The sequence below is a fragment of the Camelus ferus genome, chromosome 14, assembly GCF_009834535.1.
Source record: "Camelus ferus isolate YT-003-E chromosome 14, BCGSAC_Cfer_1.0, whole genome shotgun sequence".
NCBI classification, from domain to species: domain Eukaryota; kingdom Metazoa; phylum Chordata; class Mammalia; order Artiodactyla; family Camelidae; genus Camelus; species Camelus ferus.
This window is the reverse complement of record NC_045709.1, coordinates 14,467,644-14,494,127: the sequence shown is the minus strand read 5'-3', so window position 1 is coordinate 14,494,127 and position 26,484 is coordinate 14,467,644. Positions and strand designations below refer to the sequence as shown.

General features: G+C 38.7%; 1 protein-coding gene across 8 annotated transcripts in view; it reads right to left on the bottom strand.

Moving 5' to 3' along the window:
* CCDC169 (coiled-coil domain containing 169) overlaps positions 1-26,484 on the bottom strand; it is a 45,427-nt gene extending 18,943 nt beyond the window's left edge. For 2 of the 8 annotated variants that reach the window (XM_032496303.1, XM_006182663.3), the window contains exons 1-7: positions 26,266-26,484; positions 24,683-24,762; positions 17,502-17,603; positions 17,378-17,418; positions 8,958-9,056; positions 8,691-8,744; positions 2,372-2,448 (exon numbers count right to left, since the gene is read on the bottom strand). In XM_032496303.1, coding sequence (XP_032352194.1) covers positions 2,372-2,448; positions 8,691-8,744; positions 8,958-9,056; positions 17,378-17,418; positions 17,502-17,603; positions 24,683-24,762; positions 26,266-26,348 — 536 coding nt within the window. In that variant the 5' untranslated portion in view covers positions 26,349-26,484. Of the gene's footprint in view, positions 1-2,371; positions 2,449-8,690; positions 8,745-8,957; positions 9,057-17,377; positions 17,419-17,501; positions 17,604-23,016; positions 23,346-24,682; positions 24,763-24,875; positions 25,103-26,265 lie in introns of all 8 variants that reach the window. The other 6 variants (XM_032496305.1, XM_032496306.1, XM_032496304.1 and 3 more) reach the window with 6 other exon arrangements.

Below are 26,484 nucleotides of genomic sequence, written 5' to 3'. Positions count from 1 at the left end.
TTTAAACTTAAATAACAACATTTTAGCATAATTTCACCTTCTGGTATAATATGGAACTAACCATAAGAATTCAATTATATCACATTTAATAGACCATTATAGATATTTATTGTTTACTCTACTAAATGCTTTTAAATTACTTTAGGGATGTTTTAAGTAGTTTCCTAAATGTGAATTATTTCTAGAAGGTCCAACTAACATGATGACACCAAACATCAAAATAAATTATATCACCCTAAAAATATGTTTAATCTCCTGGACACCTTTTAGAGCAGTGTTTTTCAAGCTGCAGAATGCAACTCATTAGTGGATGGATTCAGTGAGTTAATAACATCGAATTAAAAACATAGAATAGAATAAAAAACATCAGCATGCATCCCACAGAGTAAGGGTAAGTACTATTTCATAATTGTTTCAGTTATATTTTAATATGTATGTGGGTATACTGGGCACAACAGGCTATCAGTCATGGTCAACAAAGTTTGAAAACCATTTTAAACTCCTGAGTATTGTGTTTTTAAATAAACAATAGTGGGTAAGACCGTTGCCAAGATTATGTTAGCACAGCAGTGCTGTAGACTTGCCACTTGCCATTTCAGATCACTGTCATATGTCTTATTCTCTTCCCACAAATCAATTCTTCATTATTTTTCTGATTTTTTATTTTCAAAAAAGTACTGTACATTGAAGAAGAACAGCTAATGTTTATTCAACAGGGGATTTTTTTTCAGTAATCTCTAATTCTGTTACTAACCATTCAATATGGATTTCACTACCCCCATTTTATAGGTGAGTCTGAAAAAAGGTACTTATATAAAGTCACAATAAGTAATAAGTGGTAGAGGCAAAAACTGATTCAAGTTTATTTGCTCAAAAGCCAGTGTAGATTCTTTCACCACCTTTATTCTTACTATCTATAAAAATACTATACTGTATTAGTTACACAAACATTTAGTGTTATTTTGACTTGAGGGCTTCCTTAGTCTTTATAGATGTATTTTATTTTGACTTTTCTCTTTTAATATAAAGTTATTAAAATGATTATAAAGTATACATAGTCTCATTGAAAATACTAAAAAGTATAAATATAAATCATCCATAATCCCATGATATTATTTTGCTTTATAATTTTTATTTACTATGTTAGGGAAACATTTTCCTATTTTAGTTACATATTTTTCTACAATATAATCTTTTGTAATTTCATGATATTATCACAGTTTATTGAATTATTCCCTTAGTGTTGGATATTTTGGTTGTGTTTTCTCTCCTCTAGCTGCTTTTCATATCAAAAGGATTTTCCCCTAACAATCCATCTTTTAATAAACCCTTGAGTCAATTTCCCTCAGGTCCTTTAATTCCAGGGTGCTAAGAACTGCCTTGTTATTTTCTTCCTGTATGGCCTTTAATTATTCCAAAACTCTTCATAGGCAGAGAAAAAATGAGGCTGCACACTAAAGAAAAAAATAAATTTTACAGTTTTCTACTTCTAGGAACCATTGCCTGGGGTATCAGCTTTTGAGCCCTTTGCTTGCAGGAATATGATTTCCCAGGGTCAAGATATGCCATAGGTTATAGTGAACAACGTTACCTATTGACTTGTCTAGAAGCTACTGGCAACTTCCAATCCTCATCCAAAAGAAACTATTTCTCCTATTTATCTTAAAGAGCCTTTTTTTTTTTTTCAAATTAATATATATATAAACATAATTTGCTAGAATATATCTTTCAATAGCAGGATAGCCCTCTTCTTCATTTGTGGCCATGTTTCCACTGTAGTAGGAATGTAATGGCTCAGCCAGGCACCATCCCTCTATGATAGATACTTAAAATAAAATTTCACAGTTAAATTAGGCATTTTTCTAATGTTCTGACTTACTCTGAACATTAGGGAAACTCTGCACATTTTAGAGTCTCCTCTCTGAGATATCCAACTTACAACGGTATTCAAGAGAAAACCAAGCTGCCCTCAGAGACCTACAGTCTAGTAATATTTATGTGTATGTATGTTAATATATAATTAGAATGAAGGAGTTTTATTTTTATTTTCAAAATATTTCTCTCTTCACTATTTAAACAAATTTTAATAAGGCAGGTGATATCTTTTTAAGAGAAATTTGAACTATAAGATAAATATAAAAATTAAAAAGAAGTATTTAAGGTGACTGTGCAGTAAAAGTTAACACAGATATGTATATAAATAGTGAATGGAGAGTACAAGCTTCTTTAAGTTCTCTTACTATCTGCTATTTTATATTGTTGCTATGAAATCTAGAAGTTCAACTTCCAAAATATAATGGACACCTGTTTTGTCAGTACCATTCACAGACGAATATAATTAACTAGAAAGGAAAGACACAGTTAGGCTTACGTTTTCACTAGATTCGCCTTCATTTTAGGCAGCTGATCCGTCTGTTGCCTTTTAGAAACTTGGTATGAGCCAGAGCCCTGAAATACAAAAAGCTGAGCGTTTATCTTCTTATTTCATGATTGATTTCAGAGATAAGAACAATCAATTCCCAATTAACTCTTGCCTAACCAGGTCTTTTTGTAGCATGCATAAGAGAAGCCGAAGAAAAATGGGAGATTCTGGCCTTCTCCAGTACTATCAGGCTTCTAAATATTCTGGAAACTTCTCTATCCCAACCCAATAGTCCGTGCAATTTTTAAGGTAAATATAGAGGAAATTGTGAAAATCGTATCATCCATGTGGTACAGATCATTAAGTTTCTACAGACAATAAATATAAATAATATATGCACTCTGCCATTAAGTAGATAATACAATAGAAGCTGTAAGTATATTAAAATGGAAAAATAAGATCACATTTTCATTTCTGTCTATTTTTAAATTCCTCCAGCATACCAAAGTGGACACTTCTTGTGGGTGGTGTAAATATAATCTGCAACTCAGGGACAATTGAGGCTGATGACTTTAGGGATGGCAATTGAAGCCATGACTAAATGAGATGGCTTGTTAATAGCACCCAGAAAAGTTAAGAGGATTAGTGATATAAACTTGGAAAAGCAACTTCTAAGGGATAGGAGAAGCACTAAAGATAGGGCCATCATTTAAGCAATAGGAAAATCCAGGAAAATATACATGGAAGTCAAGGGGTGAGGGTGGGAACAGTTCTAAAAAGTGAGCATAGTGAGCAGTATGAAGTGCCTCAGACACGTCTGCTACCAGGAGGCTTGAAAAGGAGTTATTGTACTTGGCTACTGAGAGAGAAACTGTGTCACAGCCCCGTGGTGGGAGCAGAACACAGCTGATAGAGGGTGAGGAGTGAACGGCAAAGGCAGTGAGTATATCCACTCTTCCAAGAAGTTTGGCTGAGAAAAAGAAAGCTAAGGTAGTAGTTTTATAAGGATAGGGCAAAATGAAAGTTTGTTTTTGTTGTGTTTTGGTGGAAGAGATGAGTACGTTGCAGACAAAGGACATGCCACAGCCAGTGGAGGAGAGATTGAAAATATGAGGAAATAAATTATAAGTCCGAGAGGCAGCAGATAGACTTGGGAAGAAATATGGGACCCTTTTTCTTTAAGACAGGAAAAGGAACAGGGAAGGTGGATAAAGATGTGAATACATTTGAAGGTAAAAGGGAAGATGGCTGGATTTCACACCTGATGAACTCTTTCCTTTGTGAAGTAAGATGTTAGATCATTTTCTAAGAGTGACAACTTTGGGCACGCTGGACCAGGAGATGGAATTCACTCACTTACTCACTCAGCAAATGCTACTGAGCATGTTCTATGTGCCATCACTAGATCAGGCACTAGGGTATGAAGACAAGTCATGGTTTTTACAAACTGTTGGGGAAAGAGCAAAATAAACAGGTTGCAGGACTTGCTCCCTGGGTAGAGGTGTGCAGAGGTGCCCTGTAAGCAAAGAACAGATGCAACTAATTCAGGCCACAGGGGGATCCATCTGGAATAGTAGCCAGTTGAGAACTAGGGAAAGGACATTCCAGGCAGAGGGAGCAGCACAGGCCTAAAGGTATAAAGCAGATGACAGATGGAGGAATCGCATCCGTCCTTGGTCTGGTTGCAGGACCAGGTGGGAGTAGGAGCATGGCTGGAGAGGCAGGAACCATGTGTTGGACAGGACCTCGTAGAACACACTGAGTGGCTTTGCTGAGATCCTCTGGACAATGCTGAGTCATTGAGGGTTTTACACCAGGAACAACACCTTATCTGTATTTCAGAATGATTATTCAGACAGCAGAGAAGAAAAATGAGTATGGTGGGGGCAAGACTTTAATAGCTACACTGAGACCTGGGGAGATCTAATTTTCAAGTGAACAATATCAAAATCGAGTTGTCAAAAAAGGCAACAGAGATAGCTGGATAGTCTGGAACCTACGTCATGAGGACTGGCTAATGTACTTAATATTTTAGCTTAGGGGGAAAAATTAAGAGAAGACCGAGAGCTGTTTTCAAATCTTTGAAAAGCTGTCCTATAGGAGGAGTGGAGACTTCTTCTTTGGAAGACTGAACTAAAACCAATGGGTTTTAAGGAAGTTTCAAGAAATAGGAAGGAGGAGTAGAAGTTTCAAGGGACAAAAATAAGGAATTGATCTTTAACAAGCCTGAAAAATTAGAACTGCCTTACAATCAAACAGAACGGCCTCAGATTCCTTATCTGTAAACCAAAGCATTATATTCAACAACTTTCAGATCTGTTGCTAGAATTCTACGTTTGTGGGAATAGAAGTTACATTTGTCATGTGTCTCAGCAAGTTCCAGTCAGTCTTTCTGCCTGACTTTTAAGTATGGGGTCTGTACAGGCAGACCTCGCTTTACTGCACTTTGCTTTATTGCAAGTCTCAAATAAATTTGTAAAAATTTTTTACAAATTCAAGGTTTGTAGCAACCCAGCATCAGGAAAGTCAATCTGCCCCATTTTTCCAACAGCATTTCCTCACTTCGTGTCTGTGTCATATTTAGGTATTTCTTGCAATGTTTCTAACTTTTCCATTATTATTATATAATCTGAGAAAAGATCCCTTTCACAATATCACTGCTCATTGACAATGCACCTGGTCACCCCAGAGCTCTGATGGAGATGGACAAGGAGATTAATACTGTTTTGACGCCTGTTAACACAACACCTGTTCTGCAGTCCATGGATCGAGGAGACACTCCAACTTTCAAGGCTTATTACTTAAGAAATGCATTTCATAAGGCTATAGCTGCCATAGATAGTGATTCCTCTGATGGGTCTGGGCCAAGTAAATGGAAAACCTTCTGGAAAGGATTCACTATTCTAGATGCCAGTAAGAACACTTGTGATTCATGGGAAGAGGTCAAGATATCTACATTAACAGGAGTTAGGAAGAAGCTGATTCTAATTGTCACGGATGACTTCAGGGTTCCAGACTTCAGTGGAGGAAGTAACTGCAGATGTGATGGAAGTATTGAGAGAACCAGAATTAGAAGTAGAGCCTAAAAATATGACTGAATTGCTATAATCTCATTATAAGACTCACAGATGAAGAATTGCTTCTCATGCATAAGCAAAGAAAGTGGTTTCTTGAGATGGAATCTACTCCTGGTGAAGATGCTGTGAAGATTGTTGAAATGACAACAAGGATTTAGACTATTACATAAACTTAGTTGATAAGGCAGCAGCAGAGTTGAGAGGATTGACTCCAATTTTGAGAGAAGTTCTGCTATGGTTAAAATGCTATCAAATAACATTGCATTCCACAGAGAAATCACTTGTGAAAGGAAGAGTCAATGAAGTGGCAAATGTCACTGTTGTCTTATTTTAAGAAATTGCCACAGCCACCCCTACCTTCAGCAACCACGACCGTGATTGGCCAGCAGCCATCAACCCTCCACCAGCAAAAAGATTATGGCTCAGATGATGGTTAGCAAGTTTTTTAGCAATAAAGTATTTTAAAATTAAGGTATGCACATTGTTTTTTATACAAAGTTATTGCACACTCAATCGACTACAATATAGTGTAAACATAAGTTCAAAATGCACTGGAAACCAAAAAATTCCTGTGACTAGCTTTACTTGTGATAATCATTTTATCAAGGTGGTCTGGAACCAAGCCTACAATACCTCTAAGGTTCACCTGTATATTCTTAAAAACCAAAGTCTATTGTCCTTTCACCGTAAAAATTAGAAGAATTCTGAGCTGTGGAAACTCAGTTTCAGTCAAAACAGTGAAGCCAGCAAAAATATAAACAGGAGGCACAGCAAATAGCTCTAGTTATCACTAAAGAATCAATTATTTATGTATTCAGCATGGAAAGGACTGCAAATCATTCATTGCCCTTTCCAGTCAGCATAGTATTCACATGGTCACAACCATCTTTGACCGTAAAGATTAACAATTCACTCTAGACTGAAAATCCTTATTAACATTTATAGTGGGAAACAGGATTAACATCTTCCTGGAAGCTCGTAAAATAGGCTTTGATTATCTGTCCAGTGATCCTGTATAATCAGAGTAGGAACTATTCCACCCAAGCGATTTTTTCAAGTAAACAAAGGTAAAGGGTGATGGCTAAGGCGAGTAGCGATTCTGATGTCCCTGTCACAGAGAGAGGGGCGAGGAAGACCAAGAAAGAAAAACAGGAAAGCAATATTCACCATTTACTGGAATTTAGAACCAATTATATGCTTGGCGTTTTACTCAGCACTTTACATACATTTTACCTTTAAACCCTCACAAATCCCCTGCAAGACACCGCTGCTATTTCCCTCCTAGACAGGAGAAAAGAAATTAAGGCCCAGAAAGATCACACCACAGTAGGTTCAAATCTGGGATTCAAATCCAGATTTGCAATGACTCCAAAGTCTGTGGTCTTTCATCGTATCAGGGCCTCATAAAGGAGGCAGCATTTTGCTCCACCTTGAAGGAAGCAGAACGGGCATGCATGAGGAGTAGCACGTTCTACCGTGGAGAACACACTGTTGGATTAAGAGAATGTGGGTGCCAGTGCTGCAGGAGGAAGCGGTGCTTCCAACCAAGCATTCAGGGCCATAAAGTTTGAACTGACTGTCCATTTTGTGGGTAAGAGACTACAAGGAGTGATGCTCTTCTGTCTCAATGTCCTAATTCCCTTAGTTAGGCACTAGAATTCCAAGCCTTCTTTTACCCACTATTGCCCTGACTTTTATTCTCAAGCTGTTCTATGCACCCTCTTCTCGGCTCAAATCCCCAATGCTAATTCCCTTCCTCTCAATCCTTTCATTGATCCTCTGGAGACTCCAGATCAGTGATAAGCCGATTACCTTTATGTCTAACCCAGTCCCCAAGGTCCGCTACCTCCTTGCCTCACCTAGCTATGCCCTGAGTGCTCCAACATTCTTTTTGGCTCTCCTTCCCTTGACCGTCACTGGTGAAACTCTTCAGAGCTGTATCTTAAACTATCTCTTCTTTTCACCCTGTGTCTTCTCCCTGATGTGTTCCATTCATTCACATGGTGCCATTTCCTGTCTGTGTGCTAATAAGCTATAAACCCGTATCCTCAATCTTGATCTTTTTTTTTCTGAGAGTCACAAATCCAACTGCTCTTTGGACACTATAGCCCCCCAACTGTGGGAACAAAGGAACGAGCCTTGGGCTGGAATGGTAAACAAGTTGTTAAAAGCTGCAGACTCAGAGGTGAGAAGGCTGGTTAGCCAATGATGGGTAAGATCCCCAGAGGGGGGCAACCTAAGCCAGGCACAGCCACCTGAGTCCAAGAAGAATGTTGTTAAGCAGCTGTTTCTCATACGTTCCACCCTGATAAGCTGTAAGGCTCGCTGGTGCCAACACGAACATGATTTACCAAAACATAAAGGGTCTTCTGACCTTGAGCCAGATGCTGCCTGTTAACCATTTCCCTTATCATTCTTCTTTGCTATATAAGACTATGTAACTTAATAAAGCTTTAGAGTAGCCATCAGCTCTCTCTGCATACGGTGTGTATGTGTACATGATATTGTGACACCAACAGACACTTTCATTTGGATAATGCACATTGAAGACTGAATTCATATCCTAACCTTAAAATATACACCAAAATAAAATTAATAAGGATTAAATATTTAAATGTCAACTATTAAGCCATTTAAGTACTTAACAAAGATGTGATGTTATAAAACATTGAGATGAAGACAGTCTTTTAAGTATGACATAAGCCATAAGTAAAAGACAGCTCTGACAACATTACGAAAAAAAACTCTATAATACCAACAACATCATAAATAATATGGAAAGGCAAATGGAAAACTGGAGAATATGTGCAACGTCATTCATAATTCACGATCACATTCCTGTCCTGCCGTTTGTAAGAACACACTTTCTAGTAGCAAAGCCAGGTCTACCTCAGACCTCACCATGCATAACTACAAGGTAAAATCCCTTGACTTTCACGATAGCAGAGGGATAATAGCTTATTTGTTTGAATTCTAGCAACTACAAATCAAGCTAAAAAAACAACTAAGGAAGCAAATATGCAAAATGTTCTCTTAATTGGGGCCACTTTTATCTCCTTTTTTACCTTTTTATAAAAGTTATATATTTTCCTTTTCACCCTCCATACACAGTAACTTGGTACCTGTTCTCCCCATAATTCCAACACCCATTTCTCTACCAAACCAAACCAATCAAAGACTTAGAAACGTGGAAAACATAATTTATAGTAAGAGGAAACTCTTAGAACTCAGAAGGAAAAAACAACAGCTACCTGAGACATTTCAGCTATGTATGTCCGGCGCTCACTATTGATCTTGTGGTAAGCCTACATGAAGGATACAGAGGTAAAGAATCCAACATCAGAGATTTGCAATACTAGCAAGACTACTGCTAAGTTTATGTCTCTATACTTTTTTTTAAATAGTGTACAAAACAGTTTTATAAATATTTTGTGATAACTATATAGCAAGTTTGAAGATAACATACTAAACATCACAGCAGTTCCAAAGGAATCTCTCAATATAGAATAAAAACAAACCTTTGACTCATCCTCGAGTCTCAGTGCACAATCTTTCACTTGATTTTCAAGACTCCTTTTTTCTTTCTCTAGCTGTTGAAGTAATGTATTTAAGGATTCCTGAAAGTATAAGCAGTAAATCTTTATGTGTGCTCACATTCTAAACAACAATAAATATGACCATCAATTTCTTCAATGGCAAATTTTTTCTACACCAGTAACAGTCTGTGATTTCAAAGTTCTACAACATATACCTTTTAAGTAATAGTAATAAATAATTACAATGTTTATTGAGCCCTACCAACATGCCATGTACTGTACTAAGTGATTCCACAGGCTATTTCATTTAATCCTCATCACAGCCATGGAGATGGCTAATATGTTTATTTCCATTTTACCGTTGAGAAAAGTTGTATCTGATAGAGGTTAAACAACTTGCCCACTAGGCACAGAGCTAATAAAGGTAGAGCTGGAATTAGAACCCAGATAATCTGACTTCAAAAAAGACAAACACAAAATAATTATTGTATGTGTCTTCATACGATTGCTACCAGGGTAACAAAAGCAGTTAGAACTGGCAGTAAGATTGATGCCCAGGGGAAATGCAAGACACTGCAGAGTTGGACAGTTGTGGAAACTCTGTGGAAGACCTCAATGCAGACACCCCTCATCACAATAGCTGAAGCCAAGTAGAGAAGAGGGTGAGCCCAGTGCCAGAGCAATAATGCATTATACCAGTGTGGATTGATATGTTAATTCCTAAACTAATAACTGATCTTTTTAAGTAACTCCAATTATTTCCCATATTCTTACACATTAAACTTAAAAATATCCAAGTTGAATTCCACACAACTCTTGCTGGTCATGATCTAGGTCACCGAAATCTATTAACAGAACATTCAAATAAAAATGGAAGCAGCTGATTTAAATCTCCACAAAGCAAAACTGCAAGATATTTTAGCGCTCATACCCACCTCCTGAAACACAGCTCATTCTCTAAAAACTTTACTTATTCCCTCTTAGATACTTGTTAATAATTATTAAAGGTGTAAAAATGGTATTAATAGGAATAATTAGGTCAGCTGAAACCCGGCAAGTTCTAGTCTCTAAAAATAACAGCTGTGATAAAACAAACCCTCTGGAAGTCACAATTCTCCACTATGCACATTGGATTAACACCCCTGTTAAAACATGACCAGTGATGCTTCTCAGGCAGGTAATGTTCATCTTTAAAAAATAATGCACCGGTGCCTAAATGGTTTTCAGTCCCCCTTCCCCACATACAAACTTGCTGCAGAAGAAAATCAATGAAAGCCCTATAAATAGCAAAGGATAAACTGAGTTCTCCAGAGAAAAGTTAACCCTTCTGAAACAAATCGCTGCTCTAGCATAAGAGGGACATATCATTGTCCCTTTTTAAAGGGACAATCAGGGAGCGATGACTGTATTTCAAAATTTTGCTGCACAGACCCTTACTCCAAGGAGTCCAACTTAGCCTTCCTTCACTTACGTCATTTGTTAAATACATTTTTATAGATGTAAAAGAGAATCTAATCCTTCTTAATATTTTGTCAATAGGAAAATGCACTTCAAATTCTAAAAGAAATTAATTTATAAATAAACAATTGAAATACAAATTAGCTTTATATTAAAGATGACCTGAGTGAGATATGGTCCAAAATTCTAGAAGCTCATACCAATAAATGTAGGTAAATTCAAGAGCTGGAGCAAAATATTTGAGCAATAAATAAGAAGCAAGGTAAGAGAACCAGTGAAGGCCCTAGAAGGCTTAGAACACTAGTTTCAGGAGGTTAAACACTGGGAGATATAGGAGGTTATTAAAGAAGTGACATGAAAGCAGGGGTTTAGGAATATTCAGGGGCAGTTTCTATGACAGAAGGATGATTTCTGTTATTTGTTGGTAAGGATTTGCAGTTTTAACCTTTGAGGCTTAAATATTTTGAATATGCTTGCTTTCTTGCTGCTATTGCCATGATGGATTCCTTGTCTTGTCTCTTGATTTTACAATTCATTTATCCAAAAAATATTCATCAAGCACCTCCTATGTGCCAGGCATTGTGCCAGGGATACCACGGTGAGAATTACAAGCCCAGACCCTGTCCTCCTGACGCTCGGAGCCTAACAGGGTGCCTAGAATTCAGTGTATGTTGATGAACGTTACACATAATCTTAAGAAGGATCTGTGTTCTGTAGTTGTTGGATGGAATACTCTATAAATGTCAATAGATTGAGTTGATTGATAGTGCTGTTCAGATCAGCTGTATCTTCATTGACTTTTCTGCCTTTTTCATCTATCAATGACTGATAGGCAGTGTTAAGTCTTCAGTTTTAATAATGGATTTGCCTATTGGTTTTGGTTATAATTTTAGCCCTGGGTGGGGAAGGCATAGTTTCCAACGTTTCCATTCAATTTTCCGCATCATGATAGCTTTTACTTCAGAGATTTTGGCCAACGTGGGAGTTGACTTCAACGGCCAAGTACATCTATTTCAATTATGTACTCAGGAATGGGGAAAATTATCACTGCGGGGGTAAGGGAGTCTGTGGGCACACTGGGCCCAGTGTGATTTGAACAGCCAGGGTCCAGGTAGAGCTGCAGAGTCAATGTCCTCGTGGGCATTCATCCAGATGTCCTGTTACAGTTTTGGGATCCCTGGTTACTGCCATCAGGGCCCTGTCCTCTACATAACAGTCTTGCTTGGACTGGGCATTCAAGTGCCTTGGCAACCCTCACAATCGGGTCTTCAGCCTTGCTGTCCTATTGTGGCTGTCTTTCCACCACTGGTAGAGACAGCCTCCTTAGAGGCTACCACCAAGGCTCTCTGGTTTCCACTCTTAGGTTTTAAGTGCTTGTTAACTCTTCTCAGCATCTCATCATCCTTACGCAGGACGACAATACAACTTAGCAATAACCCCATACTTTCTAAATGCCTGCATCATGGCTTCTTTCACAGTAGTCCTCTCCATAAGAACATTTTCCAAGGTTACCGTCAGTGAAAATTTTTAGCAACTGAACCGCACCTGAGCCAGGATCTACTGGTGCCACATCTGCCAATCGGGACAGCATCTTCGGCCTGCCACACAGTAAGTGAGCCAATCCCAAACCCCATCTGACCTCCTGTTTTCTCATATCCCTCTCAGTACCTCTCATAGACTTGGTCTTCTGAGAAGCAGGTATCAAGATGGGCTTAAATGTGAAAAGATTCTGTTAGAAAAGCCTGCATGAAAGGAACTAGAGAAGGAGCAGGAGAAGGCTGGGAAGGTAGTTCAACTGTAATGCAAGTCTGAGCCCAAGCGAAGGGCAGAGGGAGAGAAGGTTAGGTGGAAGTGGAAGCATCCCAGGCTGGCCTGCAGCCTAAGGGAAGTTTGGCAAAGCCATCAGGGACTCCTTAAGCCAAAGTCACCGACAATGGAGTCCCATGTTTCCCAGGAACAGGTCTGCTTTAGCATCCCCACTGCACCAGATCCTGGCAGGGAACAGCCTGTGGGAGGTGTGGTCTTGAAGCAAAAGCAGTGATGGATTTCGAAGCCCAATAGCAAGGTCCTCCATCAGTTAACCTCCCTGTCCTGGGAGGTCTGAGAGGTGCATTCCCTGGGTGGCCACAATAACTGCTTTTCCTAAGGGCATTTCAGGTTTTCAACCAAAGAACCCTCCAATCTCCTACTCTGTGAAGTTTAATCCCAGCTGCTGGTTTTCTGGGAGTAGGGCAAAGGGAGCAAGCTGAGAGCGCCATTATTCAGGTTGCATATTTTCACTTAATTCCATCATGTTTAGACCTGTATCTCACTCTCAACCCTCCTCTGTGCCTGAAGGCCCGATATCCAGAGTTACTGCAGCGAAATTTTTCCAGAAAATAGACGGCTGACCAAAAGAGAATATTCTGACCACATGGGGTGGCAGAAGGGCCCAGTAGCCAACAGCTCCACGTGTATGTTCAACTGATCTGCCAGCTTCCAGCTCCTTCCTCACCTCCACCTTCTCCAGTGCCTGGGGCTGCCAAGTCCTAAGGCACTAAGCCGGTCTGAAGAGTGACTGCTTTGTTTTCACCGACAGTCTTCTCAGCAGGCACTTGGCTGTTGCTTCCTCGACTCTAAATCAATGACTATTCCTCCAACCGAGGGTTTCCGAAAATTTGTTTATACTCTTGTCCAAACCCATAGAATGTACAACACCAAGAATAAGCCCTAGGGTAAACTATGGACTTGGGTGATTATTATAGGTTTATTCTGACGAGGGATGTTGATAAGGGGAGAGGCTATGCATGTGGTAGGGGATATGGGTATGTGGGGAGTCTCTGCATCTTCCTCCCAATTTTGTTGTGAACCTAACACTGCTCTAAAAAAGCAAAGAATTAATTAATGTATTAATTTTTTAAATTGCCTGGGGGAAAAATGAGAACACATTTTGGATTTTGTGAAAATTACATTAAGTCATTAATTACTTTGGACCGTTAAAAGCAAGATATTTGTGATTCCATTTATAAAATTATCATACACATTCAGAAATCCTTTAAAAATTATAAAATCATACTATGACAACTTTAAGGTTCATTCTAGATTTTGATTCTTTTTTTTACTGACTTCACAATGAACTAGTATTTTAAAAATGATTTTATCATATGCACATAGTCTCTCATCCTGTCACTTCCAACTCATTGGGAGACCCACAACTGAAAGTTCTTGGTCTTCCCAAGGAGCTAGTTTTACCTGATTATATAACCAGTGGGCACATACTAGAAAATTGCAGCCTGGAAAGACATGCTAAAGCTACAGCTAAACTGAAGACTCCACCAGAAACTGACCCCCCAAAGATCACACACAAAAATAATATTAATTCTTCTACTATCATGGAAGAGCTGATTTGTTTTGCTTTCGAAACTAATCAGTTCTTCACATTCCAAGCAGTATTATAACCTCACCTATGTTCATGTCTTTTTTTGCTTGTAAAAAGTCACTTTCTAAAAGGAGACTGAAACAACAGGGTACGAATAAGAAATTTCAGGATACCATTTACATACCGGACATCAAATATACTTAGATATTTTAAAGTCCCTTTCCTCTATCCCAAGTAGAAAGGAAGTACTATTAGCCACCTATTTTTTTAAACAACGGTAATTGCTGTACTAAAGAACACATAAAAACTACAAGTTTAAAAAAAATCATTCTATTGAATGCTTACAAGCGAAAAACCTGAGACTACAATTAAACACACCTAGATAGGCAGTCCTTCTCAATGAAGGCAGTTTTAACAATGAGCACAGCGTTCTGCGCTTAAATGCCAAGCGCCCCCTTGTGGATAATACTGTTATTAGATTTATATGTAAAATCTGCCTAACTTTTCTCTGATTTGAGGCTACACCTGTCTCCAAATTAACTATTCTGATCTTTGGGAAGAATACAAATCTGTTGATGCCTGTGACATAATACTTCATATTGATTCTACAGACTTAGTTTTTAACAAATTGAACCTTCCTTAAAATGCCTTAAGATATAATTATAAGAACATATTAAAGGATTTGGATTTTGGCAAATTGGCTTTCTATGAATTAATTTTCTACAAGTTGACCAAGAGTCCTGCAGAGAACATCTGGGGTGAGACCAAACATCTCCCCAAAGAATATCTCTGTATCCACCCCCCTCTCTCATGCTTCCCATCACCAGTCGGTTTTGCTGGCTCTAGGAGCAGGATCTCCGGTGCTACAACCATCTGACTGACAGACAGAGCGTGTGTGCTGGTGAGAGGTTTCCTTGACAGGTCCTCATTGTCTGGGTGCAGTGGAAAACAAAGGAGAGTGCGCTCGTGGGAAAATTAGGCAGAGAGAAATAGGGCTGCTATGGTCTGAATGTGTGTCTTCTCACTCCCTAATTCACGTATTGAAATTAATGTCTGATGTGCATTCCAGTGTGCAGTAGAGTTGACCACAGGGATGTGGCGGAACTTGTTGATAACGATACTACCTTCAGATGAGAAAAGTAATCTGCAAACAGTTGAGGGCTTAAAGTTAATCTTTATCAGAAAAGGATTAGAACCTCATTCTCACTTAAGTGAATACTTTTTTCTAAAATATTAAAATCAAGTCCATTTTAGTGATCCAGTTTGAAAATAACTTACTGAACATTTCATATTTCTTTTCCTAATGATAACATTTAAAGAAATTAGACATACACAGGTCAAAAACTAGTGTTCATCCTTTTGTTGCCCGTAAGCAAACCTGCAATTAGAAGTTACTCAAAATCAGTATTCTAACTAACTGACATCAGTTTCTGAAGTATGCATGTACAGGTTACTTCTAAAGACTGAGCAATCCACAATAAGGATAAAAAAATCAGTCAATTTACAAACAGTGTTTGAATTCATACTCTATCCAATAAAAACAACTAATTTAGCCCTTCAATTATCAACTTAGTAGAAAACCAAAAACGTGTGCATTACACAAACAGTACACATCTGAATCTCACAAATACTGTTTTTATATAAAGAATAAGACAGTATCTCTTGGACTCTTGGATAAGGGAGATTTCCTGACTGGATATAGGATTCTTGGAACTTCTTCTCAGCAGTTCGCTACCTCTGTCACCAACTCCCTGGCTAGATCCCTAATCCCTGCTCTTCAGACAAACCCCTCCTGGATTCTACGTGTCAGAAAACCCAAATACTCACACAGGGCATCTGCCTAGGGAATGGAGAGGACAAGAGCCTGAACTTTCGTTATCTTTCCTTTCTGCTTAATATGTGGCGCCACTCTTGGTTCTTCTAACATTTCTTTAGTCCTTTGCTGAAGAGAAATAGAATTCTCTGCCTCCAGATCTAAACCTCTTAGACACATTTTCGTCAAGAATAACACCAACTCGTCAAGGGAAATCTTCCCATGTTACACCCGCACCTGTTCGTACCCTCCGCAAGGCTACATATCCCGTTTCTTGAGCTAGGACTGGGGGTGGGTTGTCAAGACGCAGGCAACTGGAATATTTTACATTCTGAAGGTAGTACTTGACATTTTATACTCTATAGGGAGTATGGAAATTCGACCTACAGTTGAGAAACGCTAAGCGTAAAACAGCCCTTGCAGTAATTTCCAAATACCACAAGATGGCGATATGACTCCACGGCAGAGAAAAAAAACCTCTTTTTCCCAATTAAAAAATGTTATTTTCCTGATTTTTCAAGACAGCTGTATGGGGATTTCTGAGTTGCAAATAACAGAGAGGAGTGCAAAAAAGTTTATTTCTCCTTTGATTCATTAACAAAAATACAAGATTTTTCTATATCTTTCACTAAAGCTTAGCAGTTATTCAAAGAGTACCCTCCCAGAAATGCTCAGGACTCTGTGAATTTAGTTCTATAGATCCGTGCTCCACTTACAGCTGTTACAAAGCCTGTTACTTCTGATCAGCATATGGAAGGGGTGTTGCTATAACATAGTTAAATGGCATCGTTTCTTTTAGGGGAAGAGAATCTGACTCCTCATTTCCAAACTGTCTGAAACTGACTAAAGCAATCAATCTCTTTAAGCTTAGAATCACATGTATGGAAGGCAACAACATTACATTTTATGTCATGGGGTTGTTGCAAGACTGAAAATAATTTGTAGATTATATATGTTTAATTAAGGCCAAGTTATTATCATTACTAGTGTAATGTGAAGACCTGCCAATTTAGCTGAGTATTTTACTTTCATTTTCATACAAAGTACCCTTGATTTATTTACAAGACTTCCATGTTTTTCTGAGTATTTTTGAAATAAAAATTCAGCAAGTGTCCAACATAACACTCATGCTTTGGTCCTCCTCTACATTTTAAAGGACAAATATCTGATTGAAGGAAAAACAAACGAATGTGCTTTGTAAAGTATAAAACATAAATTTATTTATCAGAGATTAAAATGAACTTTCAAAGAAAGATGTCACTAGGGTAACCAAAAGAAAAAGTAGGTGGAGCAGCCCAGTGGGGTTATAGGGTAATTTATGGATTCTCTGTTGTTAGATTTTATACTCTGTGTGTGTGTGTGTGTGTGTGTGTATGAATGTGGACGTATGTGTGAGTGTATACCTGCATGTGTGTGTGTGTATATTCCAGAGGAATTAGAATGGAACTGTTTTAGATGGGTGTGAGAGAGGTATTTCTGAGTTAAATAAGCTCTTTTAGGTTGCAAGGAATAGACACACACTCAGGTTTCCCCCAGCCTGACCTCTGAGCTCCTTTCACTTCCATTTTGTTTGTACCTGTGACAGAATCCCTGCCCAGATTTGCATGGGAGAGATTAAGCTGAAGGCCTCTTTTATTCCTAAAATCCTAGGAACAGCCCCGATGAACAAAACATTTGGACCTTGCTACAGTCTTTAAACTACTGTTTAGAATCCGTCGGGGAAAAGTATAATTTCCTTCAATTCTTCCTTTTGTTTAACCATCTTTTACTCACCACTGGCATCTGTTCATAGACACGAATAGAAGACAGTCTGTCTACAATAAAGCAAATATGAGCAACTGATGGTTTATCAGTTTTAATTCAACTTCTAAAACATATATATAGTTGCTTCTTGTACCTGAAGGAATTCCTCGGAATTTTTCCATTTTTTCTTTGAGAGAAACAATTTGCTTTTCTAGTTGATCATTTAGTTCAAGTTGTGTCTCATTCCATTCACCACCTGAGTGAAAAGGGGAAGACACAAGATCACTTCACCTCCTCTCATTTATTCATTAAGCCAACACTACTCTGTTGCTAGACTGGACTTTACCAGCAATACAGATAAACTAGAGTGAACTAGTGTCTAAGTGCGCATTCTCTGTTAGGATCTTTATGGATGCTACCCTCACACATTACCACCCAGCCAGACCTCATTGCCACAACTGTCCTTTAGTTCCCCATGTATCCTTATGAGGGATTCTATTAGACAAAATATCAGGAACACGTTTCTTTCCTTGGAACTCAGAATGTTCATATATTACAGCCTAAATAGTACTAGCTTCCCATCCAAAGTCCTATTCATTTTTTTCCTCTGCAAAAGAATTCTGGCCTGTTTAACAACTACCAATTCTGTTTGCTATGTTAAAAGCACACAATGCCTTACATATGTTAACTAATTTAATCCTCAGTGACAAAAACTCAGTTACCCATTTTACAGATGAGGAAACCAAGGTTCAGAGATGTCAAATAACATTATTATGATGACATGCTAATCAAGGGGGAACTGGGGTTTCAACCCAGTTTGTTCTGACTTGAAAGTGTGCTACGGTAACACTGTTTATATTTGGCTACCTATATAGGCATCTTCTCTTATCCTTAAGCAGCCCCCCTCCCCAATAAATTCCTTTAGCTACTGAAGCCAAAACATTTGTCTTATTGCTCTGGGAGGATACAGCCTAGAATTAAAACCTCCTTTTTCAGCTACAAGGTCCAAAGCTAATTTTTTTTTTTTTGAGTCTTGAAAATCATATTTTGCAGAGAGAAAAAAGATGGCATGTTTCTAAACTTTAGATGCTCTTTACATACATGGGACAATTTCTGCTACATAATAGTCTTTTGGGGAGTCTAACAGAAAGACTTATTAGCTCACACCACTGCCAGACTCCTCAACTCTGCCTCAACCTGCCTTTGCCCTCATCTCTAAGCAAATGTAGTCTACAAGGAGAGGGGCAGGAATGCCCTCCCCAGCTGAAGTCCAAAGTCATTAATCCAAATGCTTAACAACTGGATGGAGGCCCAAAAAACTGGAGATTAATAACATTTTTGTTTTCTTTTCACATAACAGCATTGGCTCCCACAAATCCGGTCAGCTTTCTACTTATCAACTGTTTTCTTTTCCTAAAAAAGGACCACACTGAGTTTTACTTTCCCTGCCACACTTGTTCTGTGATAAACCAGAAGTAACGAAAACACTAAGGTTTGCAATTTTTGCAAAATTTTTGAAAAATCATTTTTCATCTGTCTTTAAAATGCAGTAAGGTTTAAATTATGCTTTCAACTGAGAATAAGATTAGCAGTTCAAAACAGCAAGTTTTTGGAATAATCTTGATACTAAGGGACGTTCAAAGCCATCTGAAACCAGTCCAAGTAAGAGTTGTGTGCTGTGATTAGATGACCACAATAAACATGGTGCCAGAAAAGATGATCCCTGACCTTGAGCACAACAGCCAACCTATCCAGGCCTAAGATATAATAAGCCATTATTATAATAGAGACTATTTATGAGGATAAAAATTTAACAGAAACATTTGTGTCTCTTGGGGGGAAAAAATACCCGAGTAGTAACTCCATGAAACCACTGCTTTTGTAGTAACTCTAAAAACAAACAAAAAAAACTAGTACTGTACTTTCGAAGGGAAAATATCAAGTTGCTTTGCAATATCAGAGAAGGATCTTGGCTAGAATCAGTACAACAAAAAGCAAAAGCAAACCCAAAACTTAAAAAATGTAGAAGTTTGACTCATGGTCAATTTTATGAATTGACCTTGAAAGGAGAAGTTCATAAAGCAAAAGATAATTAGGTAGAGGCCTATCTTTCAAATATGGATTTTTTTCCCAAACATAGGTAGCATATTAACAAAAATAAAAAAACAAAGCTCAACTAAACAATAATGCCAAATAATAAGTTTTAAAGTGTTAAAAAAGAACACAGTTGAATGGACTGAAACTTGACTCTACATGGACTTTAATATTTCAGTCATATTTGTGTTGTTCATTACATTTATCGTGATTACAGTGATGGAATTATGTTCATTTGAGAAGACTTTGTAAAATCAGAAAATGTTAACAAGGAAAGGAAAGAGCCTACTATGTGGCACTGCACTAGGCAACAGGGATAAAAACTAAAATAGACACAGTCCCTGCTGTCAGTCAGCAGCAAGGCCAGGAGGGAAGGGCAGGGAGCAGGGAGACATACAGCCCGAACATTTGTGACTATAGGTACAGACAGGACCTTTAAAAAGGTCATTAAGGTCAAATGAGGTCATATGGTTCCCCTAATCCAATATGACTAGTCTCCTAATAAGAAGAAGAAATTAGGACACTGATAGGTACAGAGGCGAGACCAGGTGAAGACACAGGAAGACGACAGCCATCTACAAGCCAAGATGAGAGGTCTCAGAAGAAATCAACCTTGCTAACACCATGACCTCGGATTTACAGTCTCCATAACCGTGAGAAAAGAAGTTTCCGTGGTTTAACCCAGCCTGTCCATTGTACTTTGTTATGGAAGCTCTAACAAACTAACACACTATCTACTTTGTTCTATTCATTTGTTTCCAGTTTTAATGATTATAGCTTTATTATATCTTGTAGGAGTCCTCTCACCCCCAATTTCTTACCAGTTATCCCTGTCTATTCATTCAGTTAACTTTAGAGTCAGTTATTGAAGGTAAGAAAAAAATACTTGTTTTAATGAGAATTATATATCAATAAATTAATTTGATGAGAATGAGCATATTTATAACATCCAATTCTCCCATATAGGAAAAGTCTATGTCCCTCTTATAAAACCTTAATAACAAATTTCCCAGTTTCATTTTACTTTAGGGTTTCTCTCCAGTATGAAATCCCTTATGCTGAATAAGGTAAGAATTCCAGCTGAATGGTTATTACTCCCTTGTAGTCTCAGCCTTCTGCTGTCTTCATATAGGTCCTGAATACTTCCTGATATTTCTTATCAAGGATATTGTCAGATATTCTATGATTTAGGTTAGAATTGTTGGTGCAATCATTTTTTTAAAATCCCTATTTTCTAACTGGTTATTGCTTTTTTTTTTTAATAAAACTTTTTTCTACTACTGTATCAAACCATTTTCTAATTTTTCACTAGTATACTAGGTTTTCAATTGATCTTCTGGAAAGTTCTGGATACCAGATAATAAAAGTTCAAAATTATAATTTTCTCTCTTCCTATCTAACAAATATAATTCTTATTTCTGTTTCATATTTTATTGCTTGACTGGAACCTTCAAAACAATATTAAGTTTTAATGGTGGCAGGAGCTATCTTTGCTTTTTTCCAAGAACGGGAATGCCTCTAATGTTGTATCATTAAGTATTATGCAAATTCAGGATAAACAGAAATATTTTTCCTTAAAAAAGGACAAACTGAATTCTTATCAAAACGTTTTTTTAGCATTCACTGATGAGTTTTTAAAAAAAAAACTATTTGACCTACTAACATGTAACTGCATAGCCAAAGGATTTTGAACTAGAAACCAGCCTGTAAAATGAAGACTGAAAAGGAGCTCAAAGGAGAAGCCCGGGATGGAGATGTAAATTTGTGTGCTGCTGGCATAGAGGTGGCATTCGACACCATATGACCAGACGAGATCACCTGAGTAGTGGGTGTGCGCATCAAAGAAAATACTCCAAGTTCTTAGAACTCATCAAGATGAAGAGGAATGAGGAGTAGCCAGTAGGTACGAAGAAAACCAAGAGTGCATGGTGTCCCAGGAATCAGGTCAGCAAAGGATTTCAAGGATGAGATGAGGGTGATGAATTGTGGCAATGCCACTGGGAAGTCAAGATGAGGACTGAGAGGTGACTCTGGATTTAGCAAATAGAAAGTCACTGGTGACCTTGACAAGAACAGTTTCAGTTGATTAGAGGTGACACTTCTGACTGAAGTGAGTCCAAGAGAGAGACGGTCGTGCTTGTGCTGAGCAAATCCAGCCCAATTCTATCCCTAGATGAACAGTGTCCCAGAGCCTCAGCAAATTAAGGTTCTCTCTTCCATGAAGAAAGTTGAGAGGCAAACTTAAGAAACTTAACTGGAAAGAAGTAGTGGCTAAGAGTGTGAGATTTGATGTCAGAAAGCCTGGATTCAAATTCCAGATCTATTCCTCCCTGCCTCTGTAGCCTTGAAAAAGACATTTAGAATCGTTTGAGTCTCAATTTTTCATCTATAAAATGAGGTAATACTTTTTCAAAGGGTAGTTAAGAGGTTTTGATTTTTACAAATGCGCTTAAAGCTCTACACCAATACTGACTCTTCTCACTTTTTAAGTCACCTGGATATTCTCCTTCCTGTTCTTTGTCTTGTCACTGAGCTTTAAAATGATGAAATTCAGATTTAATTAAAACAGAAACCACACTTTTTTGTATATAGTTTCCTATGAGTCCTAAAAGGGCGTGAAAGGGCCACTATGGGAATTGTGAAGCCCTGTGAAGTTGGTTGTGTTTGCTGTTCTGCCTAAAAATTAATCCAGTTACAAGCTAAGTAGATTAAACAAGAATTAAACAGATAAGAGTGGAAAATTTTTTTAAAAAGCTATTCTACTGAAGAGTTTTGCTGTACATGAAGCAGTGAAAGGTGAAAAGGGATAACAGTAGAAGGGGAAATGTGGGGCCAAAAGTTTTGCCATTTGTTTTTTAGATAAAATAAATTGAGCATGACTGTATGCTGTTGGGGATGATCCAGCAGAGCAGGGAAAACAGATGCTCAGGAAAGAGAGAGGACAGGTGCTGAGGTGATATCCTTGAGGTGAGAGTAGATGGCCTCTATTGCACAACTGGAGGGATTAACCTCAGATAAGAGCAAGGACAGAACATGCAGGGGGACCGGAGGGAGGGAAGAGGATGCGCGAAGACACAGGCAGGTGAGTGGCTTTCTCGGTAGGAACGTGTGAACCCTCTTCTGAGTGCTTCTCGTTTCTCTTTGAAAGAGGTAGGTAAGCTCATTAGCTGAGAGAAAGGGGAGAGAGGTGGTGAGATTTGAGGCAAGAGTGGAAAGTAGGAAAGATTTACCTAAACAGATGTATCCATAGTTGTCTCCTGTCCATGTACTACTTTTATAATGTTAAACAATAACAAATTTATTTAAAAACTCCTTTAGTATTATCCCATTGCCTTCAGGAGAAATACAAATTCATTGGCATCAAATTAAAGACTTCACTTCTTCTTTATAAACCTTAATCTCATCTCCTGTCACATTCTCCTTACACTCTATGTTCCATCTTTATCAGTTAATCAAGAATTCTCCTCAAAAGGCATTATGCCTCCTGGGGCCAACTGTATTTTCCAAAGGTGACTGCATAATATGACCCATCCCACATGTTCTTCTGTAATGCGACCTTGACAAGTAAAATTTACCTCTCCATCCCCTTGAATCTGTGTCTGTTTTGACCAACTGAATATAGGGCAAATGGCACTGCCAGTTCTGGGAGTAGCTCTTAGCTGGCCTGGCAGTTTCTGTCACTGTGCCTTTTGGAATGCTTGCTCCTGGGACACAGCCTCTTGGAACCCAGGTACCATGTGGTGAGAAGCAAAAGCTACAAGAGCCATATGCAGCCGTTTCTGATGGGCAGTCCCAGCTGGGATCCCAGCCAACACCCAGAATGAGCTGCCAGCCGTGAGTGAGTCATCTTGCAATGTCCAGCCCAGCTGAAACTTCAGATGACTGAGCGCCAGACTACATCTGCCTGCAACACATGAGAGACCCTAATTAAGAACCTCCCAGATGAACTCAGTCAATCCACAGGCTTGTGAGAGATAATGTGTTCTTTAAGCCCCTAAATGATAGGGTGGATGGCTATGCAGCAGTAGAGAACCAGAAGTACTGAGGGCTGCTGTGGGCGACAGCAGTCGTCATGGTAACGGCGGTCGCGGTAGACAGATGATTTAGGGTGAAATGGCTCTGCCACTCCCTGGCTATGTGACCTTAGCAAGCTACTTGAATTCCTGAATTTCATTTCCCCGTAAGTGGGGATGATAATAACCACCTCACTTGACACAGTTCCTGGCCTTAGCTGATGCTGAAGAAGGGATAAAATTTCTGCCTTCACCTTGGGCTTTAGCTTGGCCCACTGAGGAAAGAAATGTCTTGCCTACCATTTTCCCTTTTCCCTTTATACCTACATACCAGCTCCTTACTGTGAGAAGAGTTGTTGATAATAGGATTTGATGAGCTTACACTTCACTAGTGGGCATAGTTATTGCATTGTGTGTATCTGTGAGCATGACCTGTTTTGTCTGTAATTAGATCAATGAGGAAACTCCAGCCAGCCATGCCAGTGCAACTGCTCGAGTGTATTCATAGTCTGCCCTCACAGAACCAGCTTTATCTAAGATACAGATATGCAGATACAGGAAGCTACTTCAGCCTTGGGACAAAGCAGTGTCACTTCTCTTATTCATATTTTACTTTGACACTTCCTCCCAATAGGGAAACACTTTAAAAAAGGGAAAATAAAGGTCTTCCATTCAAAGTACTGACATACAGCAGGATCTCAATGTTTGTGTAATGAATTAACGCCTTGCATACATTATAAACTTTAAAGATACATGGGTATGTGCCTGTGTGTGGTGTGCATGATGTGTGCTGGTGTGTAACACCCACCTGCCCCTTCCCCATTTTTCTAACACAAACAAATAGCCAAAACCTAGATAAGGATTTTAAGGTTATACCCCAAATCTAGCAGTTACGATATGAAGGGTATTACTTGAGTTAAACAGAAAACTTGTGATAGTTTATTATTTACTACAGAAATAATGTAATGATCTCATGCATCAAAGGTTTTGCTAATTGAAGAATGAACGTTTTGAACTCATACATAGATGCATAATTATAAAGTAACAGGTTTGACACTCTGAAATATCAGTTTTTAAAGCCTCTGTATTAAATTATTATTAATGCTGCCAAAAGCAATGATATCTTGGCACTATTATTCCAAGTATGTAATTTAATGTACTACAGGTATCTTGCTAAAATGAACAATAACTAGACAGGAGTCATAAATAAAAATATTTACTTGTATACCTTCATCGTCAGTATTGAGCTTGGCTTCCAGTTCTGCTTTCTTGTGTCTTATTTCAAGCACCAAGAGTTGCACTATATCCCTATTATTAAACACATTTTGTTAATTATAATTCAATTAAAAATAACCTGAAAAGAATACTACATAGTAACCCACCACTACTTCAGAAACAACTTATTATGAAATATCACTTACTGAAGGCATGACTGAGAATCAGGAATCAGGCAAATGCCAGCTTCTGATTACCTGGGTCCAGGACACTACTATGCACTAAAGCTCAAAGCCCCCCACGTAACCACTAAAAACCCTTTACGCTTAACTTTAACCCCAGAAGTTGGTCATCTGTTTTCTCAAAGCCCGGCAAAAGAGCTGCAAATTATTATAGAAAGGAATAGCTAGGGCAAAAGGTAACAACTGACAACCTGAAACAAAGAGGAAAAAAGAAACACTAATTAAAAAAGAAAACACACCTCCCCACCCCCATCCCCAGACACACAATAGCATTCCAGAGATTATCTATTTAGGACGTCAGTAAGCACATATTAGTTATCCAAATATGATGACAGAATCATTTATTCAATACATATTTTTGAATGCCTATTATGTTAAAGGCGTTGTGCTAAGTGCTGAAGATACCACAGTAAGTGAACAGAACAAAAGCAATACGTTAACTTCCACTGAATGTTTATACAAGCCAATGCTAAGTGGTTTACATACATTTCACTCAATTCTGGCTACAACCATAAGATGTGTGAGATGTGTGAGACTACATCAGTCTTAGGCTTGAGAAAACTGAGGCCTGAGAGGTTCATTAACTTGCCCAAGATCACGGAGTTACTGAGTGATAAGAGCTGGGATTTGAATTTATGTAGGATTCCTCTAAAGTACTTGCTCCTACACTCTACGGCTTCAGAGAATAAGGAACCTCTCCTCAGAATGCTAGGTCTGATACCAGACCACGAAATAACCAGCCGATTAAAATTGTGGTTGGAGCTGTAACAGAGGAAGGCACAGGGAGCTTTAAGGACGCATAGCAGAGTCTAGCTCTCCTGGGGTCTGCGAGTGGGGATGGGGTTATCTTTAAAAAATACTTAAAATGTTTCAAATAATTATTAAGAAGTACTCACATTAAGTATTTAAGAAGTATATATATAGTTGGGGCATCATTTTTACAAAATGTCACTAATTCTTAAGTTCTTCTAAAGGGATGAAAGGGAAGCATAACTAAACGAAACCTTTGGAATTTGAAACAGAAAACCTGAATTCAGTGGAGCCTCAAAAGCAAACACAATTTCAGCGATATATGCACACAATACACTCAATTTGACTTGATTCTGAAGGTAGAACATCCTATCTCAGAGCCTGCCTATTTATAATACCAAATAACAAGAGCGAGATGAGTCTTTCCCGTGAAACAGTTTTCTGGTGTCCCCAGTTCTGCCCAGGTTTTCATCACACCGCAGGTGTCACATCGGCCTCGGTGGCCGCGGCCCTGAACCGAGGGTCAGGCCCTCCGGCCTCGGGGAGGTGGCGCGGATGTGACCCTACACCGGGCGCGGGGGCGCGCGCCGCCCTCCAAACTCACTTCAGGTGGATTTCTTCCAGTAACTCCAGTTTGAGGAGGTCGATGCTCACGCCTTCGAACTTGTCGCCTCTTCCTTCCTCCATAGAGTCAGATCAGAGGCCACCCACGCCCGTCCCTTCACCCAGCCTAGAACACCAGACCTCAGGGAACACCCAGGCACCGGGAGAATGAAAGCGTTGTTTCAGCCGCCGTCAGGGAGAACCACTCGCAGTCGCCGCC